General features: G+C 39.4%; 1 protein-coding gene across 1 annotated transcript; it reads left to right on the top strand.

Annotated features, from left to right (window-relative positions):
- Nucleotides 1-6,645: 6,645 nt before the first annotated feature.
- Nucleotides 6,646-15,151, top strand: mmachc (metabolism of cobalamin associated C). The gene is made up of 5 exons (XM_037674833.1): nt 6,646-6,729; nt 10,096-10,293; nt 11,681-11,833; nt 14,340-14,516; nt 14,828-15,151. Exons 1-5 carry the CDS (start codon nt 6,646-6,648, stop codon nt 15,008-15,010), a joined length of 795 nt encoding a protein of 264 aa, XP_037530761.1. The 3' UTR covers nt 15,011-15,151.
- Nucleotides 15,152-16,556: the final 1,405 nt, after the last annotated feature.

Raw genomic sequence — 16,556 nt, 5'->3', positions numbered from 1 at the left:
ATACCCCTGAAGTCTGGCCTTTTCACTAATGGTTTCAAAAACACAAACTTTGTGAAACGTTTCTTTTTTAACAAAAAAACGAAGTCCAGATGACATGATTCAACCTTTTTTGTTGTTATATACCTGGATGACTGAGAAAACAAACTTTGTGTTTTTGAAACCATTAGTGAAAAGGCCAGACTTCAGGGGTATCTGAGGCAGGCTTGAAACACAAGAGTCAGGGTGGCTTCTGGGTAATACCAGATGGCTAGGCCTCAGACTGACGAAGCCTCTTGGATGAGGGGCGAAACGTTTCTTTTTTAACAAAAAAACGAAGTCCAGATGACATGATTCAACCTTTTTTGTTGTTATATACCTGGATGACTGAGAAAACAAACTTTGTGTTACTGTCCTTTAATGTAAATGTGTTTCAGTGTTTCTGCCTATGTTTGTTGCTGATTAAAAGAAGAAGCTCCTCAACATTGAAGGCCTGATGTGGACCAGCAGGACCCAGAGCCTCTTATCATAGAGTGGAAGAGAAGACACTTGGACCAGTCTGGTGGGAGACCAACTCGACATGGAGGAGACTGATATCAGGTTTTTGGTCACTACAGTTCCTTTAAAGAGTGAGGAGGGACAAAAAACTTACCAGGAACCCAGATTTAAAGACTCACAAAGACAGTTCCAGCTCTTTAAAGACTGACATTAATGACGACGATGAAGAGGGTAAAATGACCAATCCTGACTCTCCTCTAAAGAACTCATCAGACTCTGAATCAGAACATGAAGACAGTATGAAAGACTGGAAGGAGAGCAGGGCTCCTGAATCAGAGGTAAAAACTGTCCACAAATATTTCAGCTGCTCTGAGTGTGGTAAGCAGTATGTCAGTAACCGGACTCTTCAGAGACACATGACAAATTATTCAGGAGTGAAGTCTTCAAGATGTCTGCTTAATAAGAAATGTGTTGGAGAGAAGAAACATGCAGAGTCAAGCAGGAAAGTCCAGGCAAGGCCAAAATCAATAAGCTGTGATGACTGTGGTAAAATATTTACTTGCAAATCACATCTAAACACACACGAGAGTCCACACAGGAGAAAAACTATTTCCTTGTGAACTTTGTGGACATTGATTTAGCCACAAATCAAATTTAAGCTCACACGAGAGTCCACACTGGAGACAAACTGCTTTGTTGTGATCTTTGTGGACAAAGATTTAGTCTGGAGACAAGTTTAAACTCACACATGAGAGTCCATACAGGAGTCAAGCTGTTTCCTTGTGAACTTTGTGGACAAAGGTTTAGTCAGATGACAAGTTTAGACACACACATGAGAGTCCACACCAGAGAAAAACCATTTCCTTGTGATCTTTGTGAACAAAGGTTTAGTCAAAAGACACATTTAAACTCAATAAGGATTAAAAACATGCTGACCTCTGCTAAAATACACACTCTGCCTATACTACTGTATTGTAAATAGTCTGTCCTTATGAATGTTCCAATACATATTGAACATTATTATTGATATTGTTTATCTTATTTCTTTATATATTGTATTGTTTATTAACATTTAGGAACTTTTGTGTGAAATATTTTTATCTTTATATCTGTTGCTGCTGTTGCACTTGAATTTCCCATCCGTGTGACAATAAAGGCTGTTTCTATTCTATTCTATTCTATTCTATTCTATTCTATTCTATTCTATTCTATTCTATTCTATTCTAAACAGACACATGAGAGTCCACACAGGAGTCAAACCATTTCCTTGTGAACTTTGTGGACAAAGATTTAGTTTGAAGACAAATTTAAACAGATCACACAGAACTAAAGTGTACAGTTCTCTGGTTTGTTGTTAAATAGTCTGTGAGGTGTGGAGGTTTGTGGTCCGTTACCACAGTTACTGTCCACATCTGTAGAATTGGAATAAGCTTTATCATCATTGTACCAGGATAGTTAAATTATCTTCATACAGTCGTCCAAAAGATGGGCGGAGTGACGTTGCTGCTGCTATCAATATGTGGCCCCTTATTCTTTATTAGCGTACTTTTAGATAGAAAAGGAGAAAAGGCCATGAGGGTGCATAGTGGTATTACAAAAAAGATCTCTTCACATCTTGTCCTATCAGGACACAATTTGAGACATCAAAAAACTCTACCAGCAAGCACATTTAAAAACACATTGCATTTGACATCCAGACCTTGAGATTGATCTGTGAGCACTTTCAGATAATAGACCATAGTCCTGATAAGATGCTGGTCAGCTGGCACAGTTCTGATAAGCCAGCACAGCTGGTATCTCAACAAAATTGATCAACTTCTTCCAACAGGAAGTCAGGGTAAGGAGGACCCTCTTACCTCGACGGAAACAAATTGGATTCATGATGACAACAGGATTCTGCTGTTTGGGTTGGTGAAATCTGGATTGTCTACAAATGTGTGTGGAATGTGTCGAAGCTTGGCAGCACTCAGACTGAATTATGTGGAGCTGTGTCAGAGTTGGGGCAGGCTGTTATCAGGACTGTGAACTTTATGGCAGCACCCATGAATGGTTGGGAATAATCTTGAAGAAAGCTGTGAGCTCGACTTTCAGCGTAAGGAATCAATTCGGCTGTTTGGAGTCTCCATCAGAGAAATGCACCAGTGAGACTTTAAAAGGTAGAAACAGCAATTTACGAGTTCTGCCTGACCTAAAACTGTGGCCTTGATGGTGGACTTATCTCAATACCTCATGGCATGTTTAAGAAAAACAAAGACAATTTGTCTGTCTCTTCACCCCTCCCTTCCCCAAGGCCGTGGACATGTGACGGAACCTCAACCGAGCTGATGATAAATAACTCTTCTCTGGACAATGGCTGAGGGGGGGCTGTGGTCTATGCTACGACCTTCCCTTAAAATTCAATGCCTTCACCGGCATATATGTACATGTATCACGTCTATTTATGTGCTATGCTGTGGTAGGTTTTTTTTTATGCCTCAAATCGTACCCTGTCAAGGACATGGTGTGAGAGATCTTTTTTATACCTTCTCTTCTCATGTTTTCTCTCATGTTTTCTTCCCTTTTCTCATCTAAGCAAAAATATTATTCTGAATAAGCATAAGAGGGCCATGCTAATTAGCCGCAGCTTTGTGCACTACGTCCGTCTTTCGGACGACTGTACGTACACGTTCTCGTTGTATCTCGGTGCAAGGACAATAAAGCTTATTCTGATTCTGATTCTGTGGAAAGAGATGTCTGGGCCGCCCCGCGACCCGACTTCGGAACAAGCAGAAGATGGATGGATGGATGGGACTACTAGTTACTTCTACTAAAGTAAATACTAAAATAAACTACTACTTACTACTACTATTACTTGTGTACATAATTACGTTCCATCTCATGTACCACATGAGAGTGTAGTGACAAAGTTTACTTCTGAGTTTGAGTTTCTTTATTTGTCATTCGCACCTCAAATGGTACATGTGGTGGAGCAAAATTATGTACACAGGGTCCCAGTTACATCCAACAATAAAAATGTAAAAGAAAAACAATGATAACATCTAAGATATGAACTAAGAAAAACATCAACTAAAAATACACTAAGCACTAATAGTATAAAAAACATTACATCTAACAGCAGCACGAACATGAACTTGAGTCTATGTGAGCAGATGAGCACGCATGAACACCTCAACATGAAACAGATCAGCAGCAACATGAAACAGATCAGCAGCAACATGTGATTTTTCACAGTGATTATTCTAGTTAGAGATTCATGAGTCTAACAGCCTCAGGGTAGAAGCTGTTCCTCAGTCTAGTGGTTCTACACTTAATGCTCCTCAACCTCCTTCCTGAGGGGAGCGGGACAAAAAGTGTGTGGGATGAGGTGTGCTGCCCAGAGACACCACGTGATATGCAGTGACTGGGGATCGAACCTGGGACTTTCGAGTCCCAAGCCGGCTGCCCTGCCTCTACAGAAGTAGGAATAGTAGTATAAGTAGTAGTTTATTTTAGTGTGAATATATATATATATATATATATACACTCCTCACACTGAACTTTTGTCACTTTGAATCCACTTTAAAGATTATGATAGTCCAAAAAACTTGACTTTGATCTGAGTCACATGATATCTGTCATAAAGTGCACGTTTTACAACACACTGATAATTACATTTAATGAGCTATAAAGTCCAATCATTTAAAGAAAACTTTGAATTTATTTCATGTTTGTGAAATCTTTAGTTTTTTTGTATTTTGTCATTTAATCCATTCTATCAGACGACTTTATTAGTTCCAGTTTATTTACCCTACAACATAATTTATACAGACAAACAAAGAAACAGCAGGTCCTGTAAGTGGTCATTGATGAAAGGGTGATCATGTTTTTTTCATGTCTGAGTGAAAGGAAAGTCATCAGACAGGTCATGTGATCGAACATGAGGAAATGAAAAGAAGTCCTAAAAATGATGCTGCTTTATCAAAAATGTGAAGAAAAAAAAAAGTGAAATATGAACTCAGAGTGCAGAGATGAAGATGGTGAGGCCCGGGTCTGAGATGTTAGAGGTAGAGCAGCCGTTCGATCCCCAGCCATTCCCACATGTTGTGGTTTCTCTGAGCAAGACACCCAATCCCTTCTTGCTCCCTGGGCGCTTACATAGCTGCCCACTGCACCACCTGGGTGTATCCCAGGTGTGATGGGTTAAATGCAGAGAACTAATTTCACCATTTTATGACATACAATGACGACAATCCCAGACTTCCCTTCCTTCAGTTCCTGCATGTAGTTTGTGAGTGGATCCAGCAGGTGGCAGCACTGAGCTGGAAATCACCTCCAGAAAGATGTGAAGGCAGAAAGTGAAACAGCCACAGTTGTTCTGTGAACATGTTTCAACACACATCACAAGCCTTGCGCTTTATCACCTTTTTATTAATTTTAATTCTATTTATCTTACTCACTTTATCTTGAAGTTCTTTAGAGCTTACCTTTAAACTAAACATGAAAGGAATGAACATTTTTAATAACCACCTTAACCGTTACGATGTTGTCTTTGGCGCCTGTTTGTTTTCTAAATATATTAGTGTGTGAATGACAGGGATTAACTTCGAACACTTTGTAGAACGATGCTTTATGAAGTTCAGTCCATTTCCTCTGCGTATGACTATGGTTTTTGTGCCTCCTGCGTGACTTGTGAACTGGAAGTGTTAGATGGAGCTCTTTTTTAAACAAATTTTATTTACAAATGATAACCACAGACATTAATAATATGCTGGAGGTGAGGGAGTAACAAATACAAAGATTTCACGAGACAAAATAAAAGGTTACAAATCAAAGTCATCACATAAGGCTTTAAGTCTCATAGCTTTAGAGTTGGTGCAAAGCTTTAAAGAGACAAAAAACAGCTCAGATTTGGCTTTGAAAACAATTTGCTGGCATGTATTCATTCAACCTTTATTTATACAGCTGATCCCATTGAGCCTCGGGGACTCATTTACAAGAGAGACCTGAAATGAAACCTGTACGGGGAATTTAGCCAACAGAAGAAAGTTAATGCCATATTCTATCCCAGATGTTCTAATATTAGAAACACAAAATAAAACATGTTGAACATTCAATGTAACATGCATATCACATTTTCTGTTATAGAAGAGGTTACACCAAAATGTTTTACTGAAAGTGCAGTGCCAGAAAAGGTGGGTCAATGTTTCATCTTCAAGATGACCAAAGGAACAAAGAGGATCAATATTTGGAATATATTTAGCCAGTACTGAATTATTATTAGGATTATATCTGAGTAAAATTTTAAGAGGCACCGACCGGGTCCGTACCGGATCTTATTTGAGACAAAAACAATTCTTGGCAACGACCACATCCGTTCCCAATCAATAAACAGACTGTTCCACAAAAAGATTACTAATAGTATTCCTTTGGATTATTTCTCTAATATGTTAATTTCCGGTTTTAATCCTAAGGAAAGGGTCTGAGTTGCAATAAATAACTCTGGAAACAGAGGATATTGGACTTGAGCTCTATCAGCAGTGGATATGAGGAATCTTAAACCTGCTGGGATGGCATCAAAAACAATAAAATCTTTAGGGGTTACAGGGATGTTATATTCAGAAAGAAATTCACCATAACTAAACATTAGTCCATCCTTGTTAAACAATCGTTTTAAACATAAAATATTATAATCCACCCAGTTCTTAAAAATAATGATTTACGCTTGAAGCAAATATCTTGGTTGTTCCTAATAAGACAGTTAAGAGGGGAACAGTTGTTTATTAACCAATGTCCAGCGTAAAATTAATTGTTTATGGAAGTTGGATAAGTTTGCAGGAAGTTTTTCCTGTTTTGTAGTTTAAAAAGTCTACAAAGTTTTAAAAAGTCTAGGCGCCCCTCGGACTGCTCAGTAGATGAAGCGATGACGTCATGTGGTGTGACGTGACCGAAGTGGGGCTTCTGGGTATCGTTGCTCATGGAGTGATTTCCAGTTTTGAACACACAAAATTAAGTAAATCTTCCAGTGCCCCAAGGAACAGCGTTTCCTGTGTTTTCTTTTAATGTCAGACAGTTGTTATTTCAGGAGGAACTGTAGCAAAAAAAAAGTACAAGAAACCGATCCTGGTTTTAAACTTTGACGCGTCAAAGAACACCATATCCCACAATTCAAAGCTGTACGGAATCAAAGCGTTGATGGCGACTTCCAGTGCGGCGAGTGTGACGGGATTATTAGACAGCTGTTTATCCAAACTGGGATTTGAAGTGTATCCTCTTAAGGTATAGTAGCACGAATTTACACATTTGTTTCAAACAAGTGGGAAGTATTTACCTCAAAAGAAGTTTCAATAATCGCCAACAGTCCAAGCTAAATTACTAACCTGACCGTGTTGTACCTCAATGTGTACCACAGGCAGTCTGATTTCGGGGAGCTGCGTCCGAAGGGTTGAACCTGAACCCGAGGGGTTCTTTTAGGGACCGTCAACAAATTACCAAAAACTTGAAAACAAACAAAAAAAAAAAATAGCTTTGAGCTCCCACCAGTGACACACAGTCAGGGGAGGCAGGTGAGGCACCTGTCATCATGACAAGTAAAATACTAACAAGATAAGAGAAAATGCATTTGACCACTTTGACTGTTCTATTTATAAAACTGTTTTCTGAATTATTTCAACACGTTATTGGTCAAAATTGCGGAATTTATGCATTGCCTGTTCAAACAGGTCTCTCTTGTAAATGAGTCCTCGAGGCTCAATGGGATTTACCTGTCGAAATAAAGGTTGAATGAATGGGGGGGGGGGGCACATGGAAGAAAGAAATGCTCTGGGTGCAGCAGTGTAGTACCCTGGTTCACCTCTGGTGGCGCTGTGTCATACAATATATGAAGTAGGTGGTTGGAACCAGTATTGCGGGGATCTTTACCCTGAAGCCCCACAATAAGTGAAAAACCATGAAGTAGGAATAGTAGTATAAGTAGTAGTTTATTTTAGTGTTTTATATATATATATATATATATATATATATATATATATATATATATATATTATATACACACACACACAAAACAGACTTTCCAAAAAAATTGAATATCATTGAAAAGTTGTTTAATTTCCACAATTCCATTCAAAAAGTTAATCTTTAATAGATGATAGATTCAGGGCCCACAATTTAAATGATTTCAAGTATTTATTTGTTTATTTTTATATAATTTGGGCTTTGAGCTCATGAAACCTACGAAAACAGGATTTAAAAAAATTAGAATACTGTGAAGAAATCAGCCCACACTACTCAGTTTTTGCAGAAAAAAAGAAATAAATTAGGCTCACAACAAAATCAAAATATGGTACTTTCACAACAATATGTCAATCTTTAATACTTGGTTGGGAATCCCTTTGCCTTAATCACTGCCTGGATGTGACGTGGCATTGAGTCAATCAGTCTGGCATTGACTGGGAGTTATGGAAGCCCAGATTTCCTTGATGCTGTCAGCTCTTCTTTGTTGTTGGATCTGGTGCCCCTCATTTTCCTCTTGAGAATACCCCATAGATTCTCAATGGGGTTTAGGTCCAGTGAGTTGGCTGGCCAGTCAAGCACTGTGACATGGACATCAAACCAGGTTTTGGTGCTTCTGGCAACATGGGCAGGGGACAGGTACTGCTGGAAGATGAAATCTGCATCTCCATACAGATCCTCAGCAGAAGGAATCATGAAGTCCTCTAAAACATTCTGGTAGACTGTTGTGCACCTGCACTGGACATTGCACCCCAAATCATGACTGACTGTGGATATTTCACACTGGACCTCAAGCAGTATGGGTTCTGTTCCTCACCCTTCTCCCTCCAAACCCTTGGACCTTGATTTCCGAATGAAAGGAACACTTTACTTTCATCGGAAAAGAGGACCAATGAACCCAACAGTTGTAGCCCATCTCCCGGATGCATCTGAACGTGGTGTTTTTTGAAGCTGTGACTCCCGCCTCATTCTACTCTTTCTGGATCTCTGCCAGATTCTGGAATCTTCTCTGTTTGATAATCCACTGAATCCCACAGTCATCTATTTTGCTGGTGCATCTTCTCCTGCCACATATTGCCCTTCCACTAGACTTTCCATTTGGATACAGCACTCTGTGAACAGCCAGCCTCCTTAGCTATAAACTTTTGTGTCTCACCCATCCTATGGAGGGTATCAATGATGGTCTTCTGGCCAGTTATGTCTGCAGTCTTCCACATATTGAACCGAACTGAAGCAGTTTAATGACACCTGGGGAAACCTGTGCAGGTGCTTTGAGTTTAGTAGATGATTAGTGTGTCACACTCAGTTTAAAACATTCATGCCCTGCAAAATTTGGTCTGATTTCTCCACAATATTCAAATTTTTTGAAATCCTGTTTTCGTGGATTTCTTGAGCTGAAAGCCAAAATTATGTAAAAATAAACGAATAAATACTTGAAATCGTTTAAATTGTGGACCCTGAATCTATCATCTATTAAAGATTAACTTTTTGAATGGAATTATGGAAGTTAAACAACTTTTCCATGATATTCTAATTTTTGGAAAGGGTCTGTACATACCCAGCACACACACTTTTTGTCCCGCTCCCCTCAGGAAGGAGGTTGAGGAGCATTAAGTGCAGAACACTAGACTGAGGAGCAGCTTCTACCCTGAAGCTGTTAGACTCATGAATCTCTAACCAGAATAATCAATGTGGAAACAAAAATCACTGTAATGCAACTTTGATTGTTTATATGTGCTGCTGATTATCCATGCTGCTGATCTCATGCTGCTGATTATTTGATGCTACTGTATTTATTCGTACTCCTCTACCCACAAAGACTCATGTCCGTGCTGCTGTTGTTCAGTGCATTGTTTTGCACTACTAACGACTAGTGCATATCTTAGATCTTCTAGCGTACTGTTTGGCGTTCATTTAGCGCATATCTTATATCTTATATCCTTATTTACTGTTTCTTTTTACACTTTATATTTTTGCTATTGTTGGGTGCAACTGAGACCCTGTGTACACAATTTCGTTCCACCTCATGTACCACATGTGATGCGAATAACAATAAAGAACCTTGATCTTGACATCATGCATACATGCATGACATGATTAAAACAAAAAGCTTACTTTGACAACAAGGATGCCACAGCTGCTTCCATCCTGTTGAACAGGGCGGCACAAAGCTCCCCTTTTCCATTTTATAGTCACCCAGTCTGTTCAGTCCTGTCAGTTTTGTGTTCGTGGGTCACATGACATGAAAGCTATTGAAACAAAAGCATTTGTTTTGATTAGAAAACTTGTTTAAAATTACTAAATGCATTCAAATTAAATAAAACAGACTGTCTCGTTTGTCTATTCTAGTGGAGTAAGCATCAGTTTTGTGTTAGTGGGTCACATGACATGAAACTATTAATTTTTGTTTCTCAAGGGTTTGGTAATTTATTGACAGTCCCTAAGAGGAGGCAGCGGACTGAGAGCAGCTCCATCAGATCAATCAGACTGCCTGCATCGGCTCGAACCAGAGGAAGACATCGCTGAATCTGAGGAGATTGAATATCTAATATCCAACCCAAAACTAACTTCACCGCAGTAGCATTATTTACTTTAGGCGTTCACTGTTCTTCTGTTGCACCTTTTGTCCAACAGGTTGGCTGGTATAACGCTCTGCTTCCCCCCTGCCTACACCTGCCTTATGGAGATGACACCTTGGCTGAGGTGGTGCTCAGCACTCCTACTATGTTTGAAGAAGCCTTTCTGCCCTTCTTGGAGCAGAAGAACTATGAAAAGCTGTCTGACCCCATAGATCAGTGTGTTCGGCTCCATATCACAAGTGTTACCACACAGGTGAGAGTAGAAGTGTGACTGAGCAGTGACACAAGCATCGGTATTAAAAGCATAAATGGAAATTTAAACCACGCTGAAGGGTGACGCTGATCTCCAAGTACACCAGTTTTTGAACAAAAAGTTTTACTGTATGCTGCAGGCTGCTTCTTTGCACGATAGAGATTTAACCTCCATTTGTGGATGATGTGGTGAACTGTGATTACAACAATTTGTGGGATTCTTTCTTAGCTCGTGCAGTGATGTCCGTAACAGTTGCAGTCCTGTTTTTAATGCAGTGCCACCTGAGGGCCACGAAGTTCATCCACAAAGGCACCTAATATTGACATTCGTCCTTGTCTTTTGTGCAGAAGTTTTGATAAAGTTATAAACTGTTGATGATAGGATATTTAAAGTCTTCCCAGTTTTCCATTTAGGAACATTATTCTGAAATGATTCACTATTTTTAGATGCAGTTTTTCACAAACTGGCGAATCTCTGTCCATCTTTACATCTAAGCCTCTTCATAAAGTTATACGCAGTCCTCTTACTGACCTGTTGTTAAGTAACTAATGAGCAGCAGAATGCTCCTCCGCCTGTTTATTTGGACCACTGACTTTCACAGCCTTTTGTTGATACTTTTCCTCCTTTTTTTTGGTACAATTAAAAATGGTACAATTTCTTAGTTGCTAGGTTTACTAGGTTTGATTGTTAATAAAAATATGGGTTTATGACGTTTACAAATCATGGCATCCTGTTTTTGTTTACCACGTGCACAACGTCCCAACTTAGTCAGAATTGTAGTTGTAACACAGAAGGATTGGCTCATGTTTTTAATTAAAGGTTGTAAAATTGCTGTTTGAAGTGATTCTCTGTTGTCAGCATTTACTTCAGTGTTTTACGTGTCTGTTAAATTAGTCAGCATTGGTGCCCTGACACAGAACTCTGCAGAGTTCAAGGTCCAATGTTTAATTAGTTTTGTATGTTGTTATTTTGTTTCTCTCTTCTTACATCTGTTACATAACAGATTTTTGTATTGGGATTAAAAAAAAAACAATAATTGTGACTCGTGCTGATTAGGGACTGATTGTACTTGTAATTAGACAAGTATTACCATTTGCTTGTTAGCTGATTTGGTTACAAGTCTTAAGACGTGTGCGTGGAAACACACTGAGGTCACACATAATTAATTATCCATCCAACCATCCTTTATCTTCTGCTTGTTCCACGTTGTTTTTGTTTGTTTGTTTGAATCTCAGCACCTTTTAGGAGTTGTGCAACTCAAGTATGTTACAGTGGTGTAACATTTCATAGGACTCACTGCATTAACTCATTTTAATAAGTTTTGACAGGTTTACAGCACCTAGATTTATTTATTTATTTATTTATTTATTTATTTTTTCTGGCTAAGTGTTTTCCAGAACAGAAGGTGGATGTGAGGTACGACTATGAGCTGCTGCCCAACAGGAAGCCGAAGTTCTTAGCGCAGACTGCGGCGCACGTATCCGGAGCTGCGTTCTACTACCAGCAGTCCGACGTGACAAACCAGCCCTGGGCAGACAAAGTAAATCTTTTCACTTATTTGTCAAAAGGCACACATTTAGTGCTTTTATATACAGTGGTGCTTAAATGTTTGTGAACTCTTTATAATTTTTCTATATTTCTGCATAAATATGAACTAAAACATCAGATTTTCACACAAGTCCTAAAAGTAGATGAAGAGATCACCCAGTTAAACAAATGAGACAAAACAATTAAATTTGGTCATTTATTTATTGAGGAAAATCATCCAATATATTACATAATTGTGAGTGACAAAAGTATGTGAACCTGTAGGGTTAGAAGTTAATTTGAAGGTGAAATTAGAGTCAGGTGTTTCCAATCAATGTGATGTCGATCAGGTGTGAGTGGGCACCATGTTTGATTTAAAGAACAGAATCTATCAAAGTCTGATCTTCACAACATGTTTGTGGAAGTGGATCGTGGCAGGAACAAAGGAGATTTCTGAGGAGCTCAGAAAAAGTTGTTGATGATCATCAGACTGGAAAAGGTTACAAACCATCTGTAAAGAGTTTGGACTCCACCAATCCACAGACTGTGTACAGATGGAGGAAATTCAAGAGCATTGTTCCCTCCCCAGGAGTGGTGGACCAACAAAGATCACTCTAAGAGCAAGATTTATAACAGTCAGCGAGGTTACAAAGGACCCCAGGGTAACTTCTCAGCAACTGAAGGCTTCTCTCACATTGACTAATGTTGATGTTCTTGAGTCCACCATCAGGAGAACGCTGAACAACAATGGTTCATGGCAGGGTTGAAGGAGAAGCCACTTCTCCAAAAAGAACATTGCTGCTTGTCTGCAGTTTGTTAAAGATCACGTGGACAATCCAGAAGACTGTTAGAAGAATGTTTTGTGGACGGATAAGACCAAAATAAAACTTAAATGAAAAGTGTTCTGTTTGGAGAAAGGAAAACTCTGCATTCCTGCATAAGAACCTTATCCCATCTGTGAAACATGATGGTGGTAGTATCATGGTTTGGGCCTGTTTTGTTGCATCTGGACCAGGATGTCTTGCCATCATTCATGGAACAATGAATTCTGAATTATATCAGAGAATTGTAAAGGAAAATGTCAGGACATCTGTCCATGAACTGAATCTCAAGAGAAGGTCTCCAGTCTCTTCGGGGTCATGAGTACAGGTCCATCTTGTAAAGGAGTCCTCGTGGCTCAGTGAGGTTAGCCTGTAAAAATAACTGTTGCATGAAGGTGGGTCATGCAGCAAGACAATGACCAAAAGCACACGCGTTGTTCTACCAAAGAATGGTTCAAGAAGAATAAAGTTCATGTTTTGGAACGGCCAAGTTAAAGTCCTGACCTTAATCCAATCCAGATGTTGTAGAAGGTCCTGAAGCAGCAGTTGATGTGAGGAAACCACCAACATCCAGAGTTGAAGCTGAAACAGAGGAATGGACTAAAATTCCTCCAAGCCGGTGAGCAGGACTGATCAACAGTTACTGGAAGAAGTCTTTCAGATGAAAGACGAAACGTTTCTACAACTTTTCTTGTTTGTTTTTTGAACATCCAGAGGACCAGACTTAACTTTTTTAGTTACTGGAAATGTTTAGTTGCAGTTATTGCAGCACAGTCACACCAGTAAGTAAAGTAAAGGTTCACATACTTTTGCCACTTATAAATATTTAATATTGGATCATTTTCCCCAATAAATTAATGACAAGTATAATATTTTAGTCTCATTTGTTTAACTGGGTTCTCTTTATCTACTTTTAGGACCTGTGTGAAAATCTGATTTTGTGTGTGTGTGTGTGTGTGTGTATGTGTGTGTGTGTGTGTATGTGCGTGCGTGCGTGCGTGTGTGTGTGTGTACAGTAGTCCCTACGTACTTTGCGGTTCGACTTTCGCAGACTCGCTGTATCGCTGTTTTTCAAAATAAGATGACACAATTGGCTGATTGATGGATGAGCCGCACGATCGGCATGGAATTTAAATTTAAAATAAATTGTTTTAAGTTATTTAGCACCTGCTGCATCTTTGTGCAGCCCACACTGCAGGAGAAGCTTCCTCCTGTGCGTCATGATCTCTGCTCTGCAGCAGAGAAGTGGGCGTGGCCGAGAGCGCTGGCAGGTGGTAGAGAGCAGAGATCATGACATGCTGTGCTCTTTTAGAGCGTTTAGTTTAGAAACATTGTTTAGAATATTGCCAGAGTGTTGGAAGGGTTTAAAATGCCTTAATATATACCTGTATATAAATACTAAAGCAAACCTCTACTTACTACTACAGTAAATACTAAAATAAACTACTATTACTACTAGTACTACTACTTGTGTACATAATTTTGTTCCACCTCATGCACCACATGAGATGGTAATGACAATAAAGTTTACTTGAACTTGGACTACTGTATCCCTACTTCGCAGTTTTTCACTTATCGCGAGGGGGCAGGGTACAGAACCCCCGCGATAAACGAGGGACTACTGTATAATAAAGTGTTTTTCTTCCCTGATTTTTTTTTTTCTTCATCTGAATGTAGTGAATTCTGTTTACCCTGCAGAAAATGTTTGGAGTGTGCGTGCATCCGAAGTTTGGAGGCTGGTTTGCCATCAGAGCTCTGCTGGTGTTTGTGGACATAATGGTGGGCTCTGAGCTGGTGCAGCCATCTCCTCCGAACTGTGTTCCTTCTAGAGAGGGCAGAATTCAGCTGCTCGAGGCCTTTAACTTTCATTGGCAGGTACGCCGTCCATTTACATTTAATCATATAAGTGTTAGCATTCCTTACTAGAAGACACTTTAAGACATCCAGCGTTCCTTGCAGCAATATTTTCTGCCACCCTTCATGTTTTAGACTAAAATTGTCTTGTGCTGAGAAGGAACAGTTACAGACAGTTTGGTCAACCTTGTAGCCAGAATACATAGATATTATCAGATTTTTTTTTGCAATTTCTGTCCATTTCTAATTTTGATTTACCACAACAACAGTTTTTAAATTGTTAAAGCATTCCAAACTAGATTATGATTGTATTTTCTCTTTTGTATCATAAGGACTGGAGCTTCAGAGACGTTGTGCCTCCTTTGCGGACTTACTCTGAGAAACAGAAGGAGTATTTCTCCGCTCGCCCAGATCAGCGTTTCGCTCTGCTCATGTCGTGGGGCTTCCTGCCAAGTGAAGATGAGCCACCTGAACTCAGCTCTGCCACACACAGCCAGATGAACAAACTCAGCTGATGGAGAAGAGGAGCTCAAATGGACAAGTGCTGCTTTTTATCTCAAACTTCTGTTTGAATAACATCTGATATTTATTTTTTTAAATCCTGATTGTTCGGCTGCAGACTGATAGCAAAACTAACTGACTTGTAAAGTTCTGGTGAAGATTATTTTGAGCTAATGTTGGACATACAGTATTTTTATGTTTAATTTCGTACAACTGCTGTTATGTTTTTTTATAAATACAACTACAAGTCAAATAAACGTTGAAACATATGTACAGTACTTAGAGTTTTCCGACTGACATCACTGGTGCTTTTATTGTTGGATATTAGACACATTTAATCAAAGCATTTACAGGTGCTGGCCATAAAATTAGAATATCATGAAAAAGTTGATTTATTTCAGTAATTCCATTTATTTCAGTAATTCCATTCAAAAGTTAAACTTGTATATTATATTCATTCATTACAGACTGATATATTTCAAATGTTTATTACTTTTAGTGTTGATTATTATAACTGACAACTAATGAAAACCCCAAATTCAGTATCTCAAAATTAGAATATTGTGAAAAGGTTCAATATTGAAGAAACATGGTGTTGCACTCTAATCAGCTAATTAACTCAAAACATTTGCAAAGGCCTTTAAATGGTCTCTCAGTCTAGTTCTGTAGGCTGCACAATCATAAGAAAGACTGCAGACTTGACAGTTGTCCAAAAGACGATCATTGACACCTTGCACACGGAGGGCAAGACACAAAAGGTCATTACTAAAGAGGCTGGCTGTTCACAGAGCTCTGTGTCCAAACACATTAATAGAGAGGCGAAGGGAAGGAAAAGATGTGGTTAAAAAAAAAAAGTGTACAAGCAATATGGATAACCGCACCCTGGAGAGGATTGTGAAACAAAACCCATTCCAAAATGTGGGGGAGATTTATAAAGAGTGGACTGCAGCTGGAGTCAGTGCTTCAAGAACCACCATGCACAGACATGTGCAAGACATGGGTTTCAGCTGTTGCATTCCTTGTGTCAAGCCACTCTTGAACGAGAAACGGTATCAGAAGCATCTCGCCTGGGTTAAAGACAAAAAAGGACTGGACTGCTGCTGAGTGGTCCAAAGTTATGTTCCCTGATGAAAGTAAATTTTGCATTTCCTTTGGAAATCAAGGTCCCAGAGTCTGGAGGAAGAGAGGAGGGGCACAGAATCCACGTTGCTTGAGGTCCAGTGTCATGTTTCCGCAGTCAGTGATGGTTTGGGGGAGACCATGTCAGCTGCTGGTGTTGGTCCACTGTGTTTTCTGAGGTTCAAGATCAACGCAGCCGTCTACCAGGAAGTTTTAGAGCACTTCCTGCTGCTGACCAACTTTATGGAGATGCAGATTTCATTTTCCAAGAGGCCTTGGCACCTGCACACAGTGCCAAAGCTACCAGTACCTGGTTTAAGGACCACAGTACCCCTGTTCTTAATTGGCCAGCAAACTCGCCTGACCTTAACCCCACAGAAAATCTATGGAGTATTGTGAAGAGGAAGATGTGATACACCAGACCCAACAATTCAGAAGAGC

Source organism: Nematolebias whitei, chromosome 3, assembly GCF_014905685.2.
Source record: "Nematolebias whitei isolate Nwh7 chromosome 3, NemWhi1, whole genome shotgun sequence".
NCBI lineage: Eukaryota > Metazoa > Chordata > Actinopteri > Cyprinodontiformes > Rivulidae > Nematolebias > Nematolebias whitei.
Note: the sequence above shows the minus strand (reverse complement) of the source record. Positions and strands in the feature narration are given on the sequence as shown.

Bases quoted from the DNA above. Each gene is read 5' to 3' on its own strand.
- mmachc (XM_037674833.1), top strand. From the start codon at position 6,646: ATGGCGACTTCCAGTGCGGCGAGTGTGACGGGATTATTAGACAGCTGT. The intron at 10,294-11,680 runs GTGAGAGTAGAA...TTTCTGGCTAAG, and splicing joins TCACAAGTGTTACCACACAG to TGTTTTCCAGAACAGAAGGT. The intron at 14,517-14,827 runs GTACGCCGTCCA...TTGTATCATAAG, and splicing joins CCTTTAACTTTCATTGGCAG to GACTGGAGCTTCAGAGACGT.